This window comes from Lutra lutra, chromosome 1 (genome assembly GCF_902655055.1).
Source record: "Lutra lutra chromosome 1, mLutLut1.2, whole genome shotgun sequence".
NCBI lineage: Eukaryota > Metazoa > Chordata > Mammalia > Carnivora > Mustelidae > Lutra > Lutra lutra.
In genome coordinates, this window is record NC_062278.1 from 151,704,170 (window position 1) to 151,720,000 (window position 15,831).

Genomic DNA, 15,831 nt, shown 5'->3' on the forward strand with positions numbered 1-15,831 from the left:
AGCAACTGTTCCTGCCACTGCCCCGCCCTCCCCCCATTGGTCATGCAGCCCTACTCATGCTTCCTGGGTTTTCCCACACAGCCTTGAGTGCTGCAATAGGACTTTCTAGCAGGAGTTCCTATGTTGGTGTTAAGCAGAGAAGCCCTCTTATACTGCACAGGCAGGAGCCCTTTCAGCCCTCTTTTAAAGAAGTTTAAAATAAGCACTACACATAGGGCTCCATCTCCCATGAGGTGCAGCCCAGCCTTGCAGGGGGGGGTTCTTCGCAGAGGCTGCCCTTCCTCCTATGCCCACCTCCATGAGAGCTTCAGGGCTCAGAGCCCCCACCTCTACACGGCTCCCAGCCTTTGCCCTGCACGGTTCCCACAGCCTCACTTTATCTCCCCATGCACTGTGGGTGCTTTGTACTTTTTAGTGTTCTGGCTACAAAGTCGCTCAACTCCTGTTATTTCTGGCTGGTGATTCCAAAGAACATGTGAGCTTTTCAGGAACAGACGCATCGAGTTACAGCAAGAATCCCCATCTCAGGCTTAATTTTTTAAATCGTCAAAATGATCCCTCCTTTTCTTTATAGTTCTAGCCTCTGCATCTGGCTTTCGGATGGCCTTGCCTGTCTCAAGATGATTAAAATACCCAGAAATGTTTACTTCTACCACTTTTCTGGCTCTTTCTTGACGTTCCTTCTCTCTTTGGGCCATGTGGATTTTACTGGGTGAGAGCGATGTAGGGATCCAGCTGTACTTTTTATAATGATAACAAACAACAGTAATAAGGCAAACATTTGTGGAGGGCTACCACCACTACGTAAACCCTACCAGGTGAAGCCGCTGCTCGGCAATTATCGTTCAGTCACTAGGAGGTAAATGTCTATTTTTCTGTTTCTCCATAGCAAAGACAAGACAGCTTATCATACTTCACCTCACCCATCTCCCTCTCCCCCCTTGACTCCTGTTTGCTTTAATTTGTGGGTTCAGATCCAGTCTCCTGTTTTAAAAAGATTAACTTTTTACACTAACACTTGCTTTCTGTTTCCCAGAAACATCTATACCTAGTCTTTATGGATAGGCTCTCTAAAGCTTTCAAGGCAGCTTTGAAAAGCTGCTGCCCTGAAAAGCAGCTGAGCAACTTCCAGAGTTCAAGGCCCACATCCTCCCCAGGTCCTCTCCTCTCCAAAGTTAGCTTTTACGATGGGATGAAAGCCAATTCATGTCGAAGGTTAAACGCTGAGATCAACGGTCAGATGGCAAATCAGGACAAGTTTATTTTATTAATACAACACAATTTTTTAAAATCATAATGCCTACCGTGCCTCGACCATTGAATGTGGTCCACTGCTTTATTGTTCATCTAAATGATTTCCTAGACAGGAAATTCTGTTCAGAGGCGAACAATGGCCACTTTTTCAAAACATGAAGTGAGATCATCTGGATATTAAAAGACTACAAACTCATCCCCCAAACCATTACCATAACAATAAGCGGTTAAGCAAAATAGGTAAAACCAATAAAACCTGAGTGTGAAATGATCCCATGTTCCCTGAACCAGGTCTGAAAACAACACAAGTATAAAATTACAAAGGGCGACTCCTCCAAAGCAAAATACAAATGAAGAAAAAGAAAGGTATGATAAAGGACAAATGTTAAAGCTATGTCCTCAGCTGATGCAGTTCTGATGCCCAGGTTCTCAGGGACAGTGAAAGTACTGGTTGCACACCTGTAGAGCACGATGACCACTCAAGAAGATTCCTGGCTCCGGGGATGCCTGGGTGGCTCAGTTGGTTAAGCATCAGCCTTCAACTTGGGTCATGGTACCAGGTCCTGGGATCAAGTCCCATATCTGGCTCCTTGTTCAGCAGGGAGCCTGCTTCTCCCCCTGCCTGTAGCTTTCCCTGCTTGTGCTCGCTCTCTCTTTCTTTCTCTCTCTTTCCCTCTCCCCTCTCTCTTTGATCAATCAATAAATAAAATCTTTTTTTTTTAAAGATTTTATTTATTTATTTGACAGAGATCACAAGTAGACGGAGAGGCAGGCAGAGAGAGAGAGAGAGGGAAGCAGGCTCCCTGCTGAGCAGAGAGCCCGATGCGGGCCTCGATCCCAGGACCCTGAGATCATGACCTGAGCCGAAGGCAGCGGCTTAACCCACTGAGCCACCCAGGTGCCCAATAAATAAAATCTTAAAAAAACAAAAAAGAAGAAGAAAAAGATGATGATATGATGGATGATGATGATGATTCCTCGCTCAGCCTCGCTCAGCCAGAGCTGAGCCTGTTAGGGCCAATAAACCAAGGTAGCAGATTCCAAGAGGTGACCCTCCAAATCATTAAAAATTCAGCCACACTAGATATCCAAGATCTATAAAGAACTCCTCAAACTCAACACTCAAAAAAAAAAAAAAAAAAAAAAAAAGGCAGATAATCACGTCAAAAAATGGGCAGAAGACATGAACAGACATTTCTCCAAAGAAGACACACAAATGGCTAACAGACACATGAAAAAATGTTCATCATCATTAGCCATCAGGGAGATTCAAATCAAAACCACATTGAGATACCACCTTACACCATTTAGAATGGCCAAAAATAACAAGACAGTAAACAATGTGTGTTGGAGAGGATGTGGAGAAAGGGGAACCCTCTTACACTGTTGGTGGGAACACAAGTGGGTGCAGCCACTTTGGAAAACAGTGTGGAGATGCCTTAAGAAATTAAACATAGAGCTCCCCTACAACCCTGCAATTGCACTACTGGGTTATTTACCCCAAAGATACAGATGTAGTGGAAAGAAGGACCATCTGTACCCCAATGTTCATAGCAGCAATGGCCACAGTCACCAAACTGTGGAAAGAGCCAAGACACCCTTCAACAGACGAAGAGATGAAAAAGATGTGGTCCATATATACAATGGAGTATTATGCCTCCATCAAATGATGAATACCCAACTTTTGTAACAACATGGATGGGACTGGAAGAAATAAGTCAAGCAGAGAGAGTCAACTATCGTATGGTTTCACTTTGTTGTGGAGCATAAGAAATAACACAGAGGACACTGGGAGAAGGGGAGGAGAAAGGAGTTGGCAGAAATCGGAGGGGGAGATGAACCTTGAGAGACTGTGGACTCTAAGAAACAAATTGAGGGTATCAGAGGGACGAGGGATGGGAGCTTGGGTGAGCCTGGTGGTGGGTATTATGGAGGGCACATGTTGCATGGAGCACTGGGTGTGGTGCATAAACAATGAATCTTGGAACACAGAAAAAAACAAAATAAAATAAAAAATTCAGTCACACTTGAGGGAGGTGTGGGGATGGAAGTGGATTGGGGGTGACAGCTAAAGAGTCTGGAGTTCCTTTTTGGGGGTGATGAAACTGTTCTAAAATTGATTTGTGGTAACAACTGCACAACCCTGTGAACGAACTAGAGGCCATAAAACTATACACTTTAAATGGGTGAATTATATCTCAATGGAGTGGCCACACACATAAAAACATAACCATAAGAGATGGGGAAGTAGGGTCGGTGAGCACACCTACTACCCTTACTTAGGCCCACCTCAAAGTCCTTCACCAAAAATGCTGTTTCTATATGGTTTCACTTATTTGTGGAGCATAACAAATAGCATGGAGGACAAGGGGAGATGGAGAGGAGAAGGGAGTTGAGGGAAATTGGAAGGGGAGGTGAACCATGAGAGACTATGGACTCTGAAAAACGATCTGAGAATTTTGAAGGGGTGGGGGGTGGGAGGTTGGGGGCACCAGGTGGTGGGTATTGTAGAGGGCACGGATTGCATGGAGCACTGGGTGTGGTGCAAAAATAATGAATACTGTTATGCTGAAAAAAATTAAAAAAATTTAAAAAAAATGCTGTTTCTGAAAGATAAATCTGAATCCACCAGAAAGATTGAATTGCCTTCCCTATCATCCTTGGAAAGACCAAGGATCTTCTCATACCCTTTCCAGACATTTCCATAGAGAACAGGTTAAGCAAAACGAGGTTTCGTACTTAGAAACAAGCAGCTTTGGCTGCCTAGAAAATTCAGTGACAAAGAACCAGTTTACAGCTTGACCATGCTGCACGGTGGGTAGAGTATTACTGGACTCCCCAGTAGCCTCCCAACAAAGGCTATTTCTCTCTTACTGCTAGGTTGACATCCGGAGAGAAATCAGGGCTTGAATGTCTGCACCAGGAGTCCACCAACTACGACCCACAGTCAAATCCAACCCTGGTCTGTTTTCATAAATAAGGATTTTACCAAAACCCAGATACACACCCATTCCTTGAGGTACTGTCTGCGGCTGCTTTCAGCTACAACAGCAGAGGCCAGTTGTTGCAACACAGGTCATGTGACCCACAAGCTTGAAATATTTACTCTCTGATCTTTAGGGGAAAGGTCTGCCAACCGGTATTCTAAGCCATTGGGGAGATCGTGGACTCCCTGTGGCTTCCTGAAGGCCACCGAAGGACCTCAGCCATTCGAGGATCTTCTAAAAATCTGGCTGTTCATCTTATTCATAATTCTTCCTTCACTATCTACCTTGGTTTTGGTGCACTGTGAACAAAAACCACTTTGCAGTTCTGTGACTGAGTAGGGCCACAGAACTTGCCTCGGCCAGTCTGGAATGCCAGCCAGAGACCCTGCTGCACGTGCAGCCAGAGACTCTGAATGTGCTGGCTGAGTCTGTCCATGTAAGCCTTGTCCTCTGCCAGGAGAAGGGGATGGATGGCCGAAGAGAGCCGGGGCCCCTTCAGCCCAAATCCTCCAATGAGAGCTAAGGGGGACAGACCTGAACTGAAGCCCAGGCCATCCTCAGGTGACTGAAGACCACAATCTAGGAATAAACATTACAGTAGCCACTGTGGATCTGGGAGTGGTGTGTTACCCAGCAAAACCTGACTAATGTACACTCAGTTTGAAATGACATAACATATAATGACTGAGAGCTGGAAGAAAAAAGTTGCCCACATGGCAATGAAATCACACCACCACCAGGACCTCCTAAACAGCAGCCTAAGCAGGAAAGACACGGTCACGCTTGGCTCTCCTAATACCCTCCCTCTTCTCATAAATCGCAAAAAACAATCTCTGGAATGAATTCCAGCAAATAGCAGATGGGGATCAATTAGAATAAAGGTAGAAAGAATAAGACAGAGGAAGGCATGGAGGGATGGAGGGAGATTTGTTTTTTTTCTACACAACTGAAGCCATCTGCCTTCCTGTGGGATTCTCTGGACAATTAACCTCCTCTTTCCTTCAACCACTTTTGGAAGTTGCCGACCCCAGGGTACCGATGCCTCTGGTCTCCGGGTTAAGCTGTCACTCCTGCTGCTGGTGCTTCTCTCGCCCACTAGATGGTGCTGCGTGCACACCTGGGTGGGCCTAGCACCCCTCCCAGCCTCCTGGTCCCCTCCCAGCCTCCTGGTCCCAAAAAGGAGACTGGGCACCAGGGGACTCGCATACCTTTTCTCAAACTCAGACTTGTCCATTCCCATTTTTTACCACTACAAACCCCCACATAAATAGGGAGAAACACCTGAAATGACACTGAGCAATGGAGTTCACGCCTGCAGTTATGATCATCTGAACGGACTGTTGTCAAGGTCTTTCTTGATACAGAAAAGGAAGTACAATTATATTTATCAGATAAGCTGAAACTTGGCAAGTTGGGTTGAAAAGAAGAACAGAATTCCTGTAAGAGAAGGAATGTCAAGGTTGCCATGCCCCAGGCTTAGCCCTATCATCGTCTTCCCAGCCACTGAGAAGCAAGAAGAAAGGTAGGAAGGTTCTCCCCGACTGGGAAGGTTCAGCACGGCCCACATATGTATTCCAGCATACAGGTCAAAATCCAGGAGGGCAGAAGACCTCCTGGAAGATGAGGATTCGAGTCTTGCTCTGAGCTGGTCCACTCGGGGTCTGGAGTTGGATTCCGCATTCTCCGGCTCCTCCAGCCACAGATGGTTCATTTCCTTCCACCTGCCCTTACGCGGGCTCACTTGAGACTCCAGCCACCCTTGCTCACACTCACCTGTCCACTCCCTAGTCCCTCCCTGACCGCACGCTCCACCTCTGCCAGCCGCATCTGGGCCACCTCTGAAATCTGAAATTCAGACGCCCCCTCCCTGACCACAACGAGCCCCTCCAGCCCCCTCTCCTCACAGTTTCCCCTCATTTATTCCCACTACACCACCTGAAGACTACTGCCCTGTGATTCCTCCACTTTGCCTTTCTTGGGCCCTTCCCTCCAGCTTGAATCCCACAGCCCTTTGCTTCAACTACCCCCTCACTCCACGGTACTTTCACCCAATTCTGCATGACAAGCGTCCACCTTGCCCTGCCTTGTCCCTAGGCTCCCAGAAGCACTAGGGAAATCAGAAAGCACCATGAGGATGGTGGAAAGCCCTAGAAGGCTGAGGACTCCCATGCTGGGAGGGGCCCATGCCCAGCACCCCATCATCTATTCTGAAACAGTGCTAGGGTGGCAGGGGTGGGTGATGAGATAGGCTGGGTAAGGTCTAAAACAGCCTCTCTGCAGGGCAGTAACTCAGGGTAAAACCACCTTCCAGCAGCTTGCCATCACCCACAGGAGGAGCGGCCAGTCTCTGCACGCTCTCCCTCCTTCTTCCTTTCTCCCAGTGGTCAGGTTCCCTCCTAAAGACTTCCAGAGCTCACATGCAAACACTCAGCCCTCTCTTCCCACTTAGCTCCATCTGAGAATCCCCTAGACCTACCACACACTGACTGCACACACGGTGTTAAGGACCTGTCCCCTCTCTTGTCTGTTTGCTCACCAGCACGCTCAGCAGCGTGGCTGGGAACACCTTTCCTAATCTTCCTCTTGTAGCCAAACCCCAGCATGTTCCAAATCAGCATAATGGAGCCCCTTCATTATCCCAGGATGTGTCCAGGAACAGAAGAAGGTGCCTGTTACCCAGACACAATGGGCCACCTTGTGCCAGAAAAGCACTAAAGAACATTAACCCAGCAGGGCCTGTATCCTGCAGTCTTTACCAAAGTAGTTCTGGTCAAATGTGACACAGCTTCCAGAATCTGCCCGGCTAGATCCAACCCTGGTTTTAAAATTTTAGAGAAAGGAAAAAGAGGGGTGCCTCAATTGGTTAAGTGTCTGAATCTCGATTTCGGCTCAGGTCCTGATTTCAGGGCTCGAGCTCTGAGTCGGGCTCCACATTCAGTGGGAAGTCTGCTTGAGATTCTCTCTCTCCCTTTCTCTCTGCCCCCACCCCCACGTGCGAGCAAGCACGGTCGCATGCTCTCTCTAAAAATAAGTAAATATTTCTAAAAAAGAAAAAAGAAGAAATCATTTCTCTTATATGGAGGGAAGGGCAGGGGGAAAAAGAAAGGGAGTAGGGAAGGCAGAGGAAGGGGGGACAAAGACAGGAGAGGAAAGATGGGAGAAGTAAAAAGAAGGGAGGAAAGAGAAACTGAAAACATAAGTCCTCCAGGCTAGTCCTCCGGCAACGGGATGCCCACTGGCCCAGGGCTCTGAGGCAGGCCCCAGTATGACTGCAGTTTAAAAAGTCGGGGCCCTGCAGGCCTCCCCAGAGCCTCGGCCTGACCACGTGTCCCCACACGTGTGTTCAGTCTGTTTCCCAGGACAGACACCTGTGAAACTTAAAGGCTCAAATCACAAAACACACAATGATCCCTGTTTGTATAAGGCACCAAGGCACACCCCAGCAGGTGATCCAAAGCCTGACTCCTCACTCCTGGAATTCAAAATCACGCAGTGTGGACAGTGAACTAAGAGATGAGGACGACGGGCAAGGTCTCTAGCAGATTTCCCACTAAACTGGGCCGCATGGAGGCAGCTTCACCCCAATGGGAATTAAGCAGAGCCGTAAGTAACAACAGTCACCAATCCTTACTGAACACCTTCCTTGCACCGCTGTACCAAGGACTTAATAGGAATCACCATGCTGAGTACCAACACCAAAGGACCCTGAGGTTCTTACTGTCATCCCATTTTAGAGATGCAGAAACAGCTTCGGAGACAAGCTGACATGCCCAAGGTCCCACAGTAAATGCTGCAGCCGTAAAACACACTCAAAATGTCTCTGCCCCAAAGCCAACATGCTTTAGGCCAAGAACCCCAGGAAGGCACGCTGCTTCTCCCTTGGGAATACTGTCAGAGTCTGTGCAGGCTAAAATACGGGGGTGGGTGGACTTCCCACAGGAGCAAGTTCATGGAGCCTTGAGAAAGTATAGTGAGTAAACCTTTATTTCCTCTCAAACCTCATGTATGTCCATTAAGGTTTCAACAGAACTATGTTAGTTAGAATAAGCATAAAAAGAGGCTCCTGGGTGGCTCAATTGGTTAAGCCACTGCCTTCATGACTCAGGTCATGATCCTGAAGTCCTTGGATTAAGTTCCATATCGGGCTTCCCCTGTTCTGCGGAGAGCCTGCTTCTCCCTCTCCTTCTGCCTGCCACTCCCCCTGCTTGTTCTCATTCTCTCTGTCAAATAAATAAATAAAATATTAAAAAAAAAAAAGGAGCAGCATAAAAAGAGAGCACCCTGTGTATTCTATTAAATGGAAGGAGGCAGAAGTAGGCAAGGACAGTTTTACCAGAATACCTATTCAGTGAAAACCTAAGGCAATTGAGCTTCCTAGAAACCAAGGCAAAAAGAGACCTTCCCCTGCACAAACACCAAAAAAAAAAAAAAAAACCCACCAAAAACAAACAAACAAAAACAAAAACCCTCATTATCTAATAAAAAGAACCACAACTAAGCAGAAAACAGTTTTAGCAAGAATCCCAAGAGTTCATCAAGAAAATTTTTTTAAGATTTTTTATTTATCTATTTGACAGAGAGAGACACAACATGAGTAGGGGGGAGGGCTAAGGGAGAGGGAGAAGCAGGCTCACCACTGAGCCTGGTCTATTCCAGGACCCTGGCATCATGACCTGAGCTGAAGGCAGATGCTTAACCGAGTGAGCCACCCAGGTACCCCAAGTTCATCAAGAAATTTTTGAGACAAATATTCAATAGTGTAATGGGAAGTATATTTGATCCCAATCACTTCTATAATCAACCAGAGCTTTAAAAAAAGCAAAATCAGAGATCATATGCTGGAAGTCTATGAAGACATTTTTTTTTTTTAATTTTATTTATTTATTTTACAGACAGAGATCACAAGTAGGCAGAGAGGCAGACAGAGAGAGAGAGAGAAGCAGGCTCCCTGCCGAGCAGAGAGCCCGATGCGGGACTCGATCCCAGGACCCTGAGATCATGACCTGAGCCGAAGGCAGCGGCTTAACCCACTGAGCCACCCAGGCGCCCCTATGAAGACATTTTAATAGAGGACATTTCCATCACTGAAGAAGGTGCCACTGGGCTCCCTGTTGAGTGTCACTTTTCTAAGTATTTCACAGAAATAGGTCACTTGCTTCACCCCTCAATAAATCCATCATCCCCATTAGACAGGCAGAGAAACAAATTCTGCCACCCGAGCATTCCAGAAACCTCCAAGACCCACCCCGAGGTCCCCTTGCAAGGCTTTCCAGTGATGGGAGCCAAATCCCGCCCAGCTTGCCACTCCGCACAGAGCCTGACCCAGAACAAGGAGAGCAGTAAAGTAACAAAAAAGGAGGAACAAACCCAGCCTGGGCAAAGGAAGGAAGAGGTGAGAGAAGAGCCACAAGTGGGCAAAAGATAAGCACATTTCTGGGAGGTGGGTGGGAGCGCGATGATGTCAGAAAGGACAGAGTAAGTCTGGGGCCCAGAAAAAGGGCGAAGTGGGGGGCGCCTGGGTGGCTCAGTGGGTCAAGCCTCTGCCTTTGGCTCAACTCATGATCCCAGGGTCCTGGGATCAAGCCCCGCATCGGGCTCCCTGCTCAGCGGTATGCCTATTGCCTCTCTCTGCCTGCCCTCTCTCTGCCTCTCTCTCTCTCTGCCTGCCCCTCTGCCTACTTGTGATCTCTCGCTCTCTAGTAAATAAAAAAATAAAATCTTAAAAAAAAAAACACAAAAAACCTGGGATCCTCTCAGAGACAGTGAGACAGACAGAAGAGAGGGAAGGGGACCGCAAACCAAAGGAGAACAGAAGGGCAACAGGTGAAACAACTCTGCAACCTGCTGTCCTTCCCCTTGACCCTCCACCCAGCAACCGGGTCTCCGGCAGCCCAGGCCTTTCCTCCGGGCCAAACACACACAGACCAACAGACAGCGATAACAGACAAAGGACAGACGATAAACAGTCAGCATGCAACAGTAACGACACAGGAAGGGACTCACTCAACACCTACTATGTGCCCACAGCATGCTCGGCACCATGCGTGAGGTAACCCGGTGAATCCTCACAGCAAGCCCGTGAGGCAGGTACAAGGAGACCTTCTCCACCGTTGGCAAAGGAAGGAAAGCGTAAATTACTATTCTCTTATATGGAATGATGGAATTAACTACTCCATGGGCTAAAAACAGAAACTGGTAAGAAGCATTTCTCTCAGATACGGAAAATAAAAATAAAAACTCCCTCTACGTACTGAGGGGAATGTAAATCGAGACCATCTGCGCTCTTGTTTTCACGCCTCAGTTGGCAAAGCGCAAGGTGTTTGCCAATACCCAGGGTGCAGGGGGGTGCAGGGGGGTGTGGGCCCAGACACCCCCACTTTATCTGCATAAAAATACAACTGCTCTGGCAACATCCGTCAAAACTGAAGTCCCCGCTCCAGAAAATCTCACAAGTGTCTTCATCATATAGTTGCTCAATTATCTGGGAACATCGATATCCCCGGCAGCCTTCATCAACATTGCAAGGGACCCTGAATTAAAACCACCCAGCTAAGCTACTCCTAACTTCTCAACCCACAGAAATATGTGAGACTATAAATGTTTGCTGTTCTCAATGGCCAAGGTTTGGGGAAGTATGCTGCATAAGTGATACATGAGAATTAAATGCAGGTAGATATAAAAGGCAATCAGGACAACGTCAAGTACACAGTAAGTGCTCTTTCAATGTTAGCCATGACTGTCAATAATCTTCCTGCCACAGGGCCTTTGCTCATGCTGTCTTCGCTGCTTAGAATGCTCTTCTCCCATCCCCACCATGCAAACTCCTACAGACTCTTCAGACTTCTGCTCCAACACTGCTTTCCCATAGAAACCTTCTTGGAAACGCCACTTTAGAAATCCCCTTTATACAATCTTTTATTACCCTCTGGTTCTCCTATGAAAATCAAATCTACAGTAATAATAATTAAATAGTAATTCGTGTGACTATTTTTAAGATATTTTTCCTCTTCTGAAACGTAAAAGAATCTCAACCTGACACACTGCCCTATCCTCCGTACACACAAAAGAAACTCAATTATACCTCTTAAAGGTCAACAACCCATTAGAAAAATGAGCAAAGACCAAAAAACCAGGCTGTCTGCAGAAAATAAAATGGAATAGAAAAGAGGTACAGACTATTCATAATGAAAAAGATACAGAGTAAAATGAAGTCCCCTTTTTCCTGACTACCTGATTAACCAAGATGAAAAGGGCTGACGATGCCCAAAGTTGGCAGGAAATGGCCACTCCCTTACATTCGTACTGGGCACTTAATGGATGCAGGCTCTCTGGAGGGCAGTGCTGTGATGTAGACCAAATCCTAAATGCACATTCCCTGTTACCTTACAGACACATAGAATAAGTGACCCAAAAGATATACACGCAACACCATTCCCTGGCATACTGTTATGATGAAAACCCTGGAAATATTGTAAAGGCTCCCCTGACAGCAGTCTACCCCCAAACAGCGGCTCCTGCTTGGACGTTAAGAACTCAGCACGTGGTCAACTGCCTCTGCAGCTGCCACCTTCCCCAGTGATCCCACCTGCAGGGGCAGGAGCTGACTGACCGTCACGCACCCTGGCAAGGCCATGGGCCTATAGTCACAACCGAAATCCAGGTTATAGCAGTTTGCTTTGGCTTCTCGCCGACATTACAAGGAAGCATTATGCTGGTTCTTTTAAAATGGTCTCTAGGGGGTGCCTGGGTGGCTCAGTCGGTTAAGCCTCTCCCTTTGGCTCAGGTCATGATCTCAGGGTCCCAGGATCAAGTCTGCTCAGCAGGGAGTGTGGTTCTCCCTCTTACTCTCCCTTTGTGAGTATTCTCTCTCTCTCAAATAAAGAAAATTAAAAAAAAAAAAAATTCTCTCTTTCCCTCTCCCTCTGCCCCTCCCCCTGCTTACTTGCTCAAGAACTCTCTCTCTCTCTCTAAAAAAAAAAAAATCTTTCACATGGAGGAAATCCACTGAAATAGGGTCAGCAAATGACACCGTGTGGTCTAAACCCCAAGGACCCCTATTTCACATAAGAGGACAAGCCACTCCACTCTACACCTCCTTAAGGGTGCGAGTGATAACACTGCCCACCATCCCAATCCCAGCAGGGCTATGCCAAGGACGAAATGAGTTTCCACAGCAGTGCCCGGAAGCCTGCCAGCCACAGAGCAACCACTCATAAGTGTCAGCCTGTGTCAGCATTTGTGATGGCTATCAACCCTTCTGAGCCATGGGAAGCCTGGAGAGTCAGGCAAACATTCTGGGTGTTTCTGTGAGGGTATTTTTGGAAGAGATTAACATTTCAATCAGTAGACCCAGTAAAGTAGACTGCCCTCCTTAATGTGGGTGGGCCTCATCCCATCTGGTGAAGGCCTGACTAGAACAAAGAAACCCCCCTCCAGTAAGACGCTTCCTCCCGTCTGACTGCTTTGGGGCTGACATCAACTTATTCCTGCCTTTGGACTCAAACTGAAACACTGGCTCTTCCTAGCTTGCAAGCTGCTGGTCTCTGGCCTGGAGCTACGCCCCTGGCTCTTTTGGGTCTCCTGCTTGCTGACTGCAGACCTTGGGACTTGTCAGCCTCCATAATCTTGTGAGTCAATTCTTCATAATAAACCTCTTTACAGATGTATATCCTGTTGGTTCTGTTCCTCTGGAGAGCCCTGACTAATACATGATTTATGAAATCTGATTCGTTCCAGGTGTAATTACAGCTATGAAGTTCCAGTTCACGACGGTTTCAAGTTGAAGGGCTCAAATCTGTCAATGTTCACACCAGATCGGGGGACAGAGAACACAGGCAGGTCTCCCCAGGCCTCAAGTCCCAGAGTCACCACTGAATTGCACAGACAAGGGAACATCTGAACCCAGGGGAACAACTACACCAAGTTCCTCCTGCCAGCCTCACACCCTCTCTTGCCGAGTCCCTGGAAAGGGCCTACAGCACGCCCTGCCAAGGGGGCAAACAGGGTGCTGAGGCCAGAGGACCACACCTGGCCCCTCAGCCAGCAAATGCCCCTGAGCCCTGGTCTGGTCACATCACAAAGAGGGCCCCTTGACAAAAGCATGTATGAAGCGACCCTCACTTCACTCTGATACCTGCAAATCAAATTAATATAAATCCATTATGAAAACGGAACAGCTAAAGGCACGCCATGAGGAATGCTATTTGAGGCTGGGATCGACGTCCTGAAGCACTTACAAAGCACACCAGGTTAATACTTTAAAATAAGGGGGCGCCTGGGTGGCTCAGTGGGTTAAGCCACTGCCTTCGGCTCAGGTCATGATCTCAGGGTCCTGGGATCGAGTCCCGCATCGGGCTCTCTGCTCAGCAGGGAGCCTGCTTCCTCCTCTCTCTCTCTGCTTGCCTCTCTGTCTACTTGTGATCTCTCTCTGTCAAATAAATAAATAAAATCTTTAAAAAAAAAAAAAAATACTTTAAAATAAGATCACTCTCGGGGCTCCTGAGGGGCTTGGTCGGTTAAGGGACTGCTGGCTCAGGTCATGATCCCAGAGTCCTGGGATCAAGCCCTGCATCGGGCTCCCTGCTCAGCGGGAAGCCTGCTTCTCCCTCTGCCTATGCCCCTTCCCCCACTGCTTGTGCTCTCTCACTCTCTCTCAAAGAAAGAAAGAAAGAAAATCTTTAAAAGAAATAACAAGATCACCCTTTAATTTTGTTTAATGTCATTTACTATTTGCCAGCTTCCTAAAATGGTTTAAAATGGGCAGAGACTAACAGGAATACATTGGATATGTTCAAAACTTGTTTCAAATTCAAAATGCAAACCAAATCGGAGGATAAAAAAATACACAGATATCAAGCACCTGGAACTACAGATTCCAGATCACATGCTAAAAATCTTACTAATACATTTTGCCTAGACTTTACAATGTCTGTCGAACACCCTGTGTGACAGATATTCTCCCCACTCCCCTCACGATGAGGGACTAACGGGGAAGGAGGATCCGCTGCGGACCTCCAAAATCACTTACAGCGTGTTTAAAGGACAGATGTGAATGTTTGCGTGTTTGGTTGAAGCTTACACATTAGCTCCGGAAATCAGCATATGAGGCCTTCCTCCTGCATTCCACGCACAAAAACCAACTGCTCAACAGAGCAGATTCCGCTATGAAGAAGAAAAGAACACGTCCAAGTTATGAGTTTAGAAAACGTGTCATTCCCTGGATGCTAATTCACAACTCACCCTGTGAAAGAAGGGATATTTCACGGTCCATTCTTTTCTGTTTCACTCAGCCAAGTACCGTGCAGGCTAAACTTCTCAACGGGAAACACATGAGGACTTTTACGCTAGACAGGAACCAACAGGCAAGACATTAAACTGAACTTATAAAAAACGTCCATAATATTTTCTCTGAGCATGTTTTCAGAGGATAAACCATCAAGTTTGATGGCTTAGGCTAGCGACAGAAAAGGAACAAATCCTAAACAGTGGATTTGCAGAGTGGGAGCAATTCTCTGGGCCGCTGCTGGTCAGCTCGACCTCTGCCTGCCTCCGGGGCTCAGAGCTGGAGCCAGTTCTCAGGCTGGACCCCAACAAAATGCTGGCCTTGCGGAGCTACTGGTTGAACAGAATCGCAGCACATGCCTGAGGGGCTTTACATACCCCTCCCACCCCCACACTCTCACAGGACCCCATCATCTCTCATTGTTTTAAATGTCCTGAAAACTGAACCCAATTTGAACAGGCCAAGAGGGGCTTGCCTCTCAGTTTACTGGGTTTGGGCCCAGTCAGCTCTTGGTAAGAGCAGGAAGACAGGACAGACACCAGATGTTCATCCATCATCAGACTCTGATCCGTTCCCCCAGCGGGGGAGACAAGCCAGAGCACAGATGATTCGTAAGTTCTCCATCACTGGGGTGTGGATCAGAGGTACGGACGGGGCCAAGCACGTTTAGGAAAGAAAGAGAGGAAAAAAAAAAAAAAAAAAAAAGGAAAGGCAGAGAAGAGAGGGGGAGGAAGGGAAACACTAACTCTGTTCTTCCTTCGCCTTTCAAAAAAGTCCTTGCTGACCCAGATGCCAGGTGAGGTTCTGAGAAACCAGGATGAAGACACAGGATTAGGAAAAATCGAAGAGTTGGAGAGGTAAGGGCTGGGGGGAGGGGGAGCTTGAAGACCCTCCCTGTTTAGCTGCTGCAAAGAACCACAATGGGGAAAGTGCTGGGAGTCTGGGAGGCCTGGTCCCAACTCTGGTCACATGTCACTGCCTCCCCTGAGCCTCCGGGATGAGGGGACAAGGTGGGACCAGCTTCTGTGGACCCTCGGCTCTGCCCTTCAATGACTCAATATTGCAATTTCCCCACCATGTGCCCAAGGACAACCCGCCAAGCAAAACAGGGCAGGAGAGACACTACTTCTCCTGTGGTCTCTTCTTTCCCACCACACCACAAAGAAAACAAACAGCAACACTCTTACCACATGCGTTTGTCCGAAAGAGCTCGCCTTGGCAGAGTCCTGGCAGAGGCTGGGCCCCAACGGGCTGCCCGAACCGAAGTACCAAGGCCATGTACAGAAATCCACTCCAAAAACAATTCAG

General features: G+C 47.5%; 1 protein-coding gene across 19 annotated transcripts in view; it reads right to left on the reverse strand.

Annotated features, from left to right (window-relative positions):
* Positions 1-15,831, reverse strand: part of TRAK1 (trafficking kinesin protein 1) — a 121,896-nt gene that overhangs the window by 102,058 nt on the left and 4,007 nt on the right. For 4 of the 19 annotated variants that reach the window (XM_047739467.1, XM_047739451.1, XM_047739437.1 and 1 more), the window contains exon 1: positions 15,711-15,816. The exons of the other annotated variants lie outside the window; for them this stretch is intronic. In XM_047739467.1, coding sequence (XP_047595423.1) covers positions 15,711-15,801 — 91 coding nt within the window. In that variant the 5' untranslated portion in view covers positions 15,802-15,816. Of the gene's footprint in view, positions 1-15,710; positions 15,817-15,831 lie in introns of those variants that run through there. 19 annotated transcript variants of the gene reach the window in all.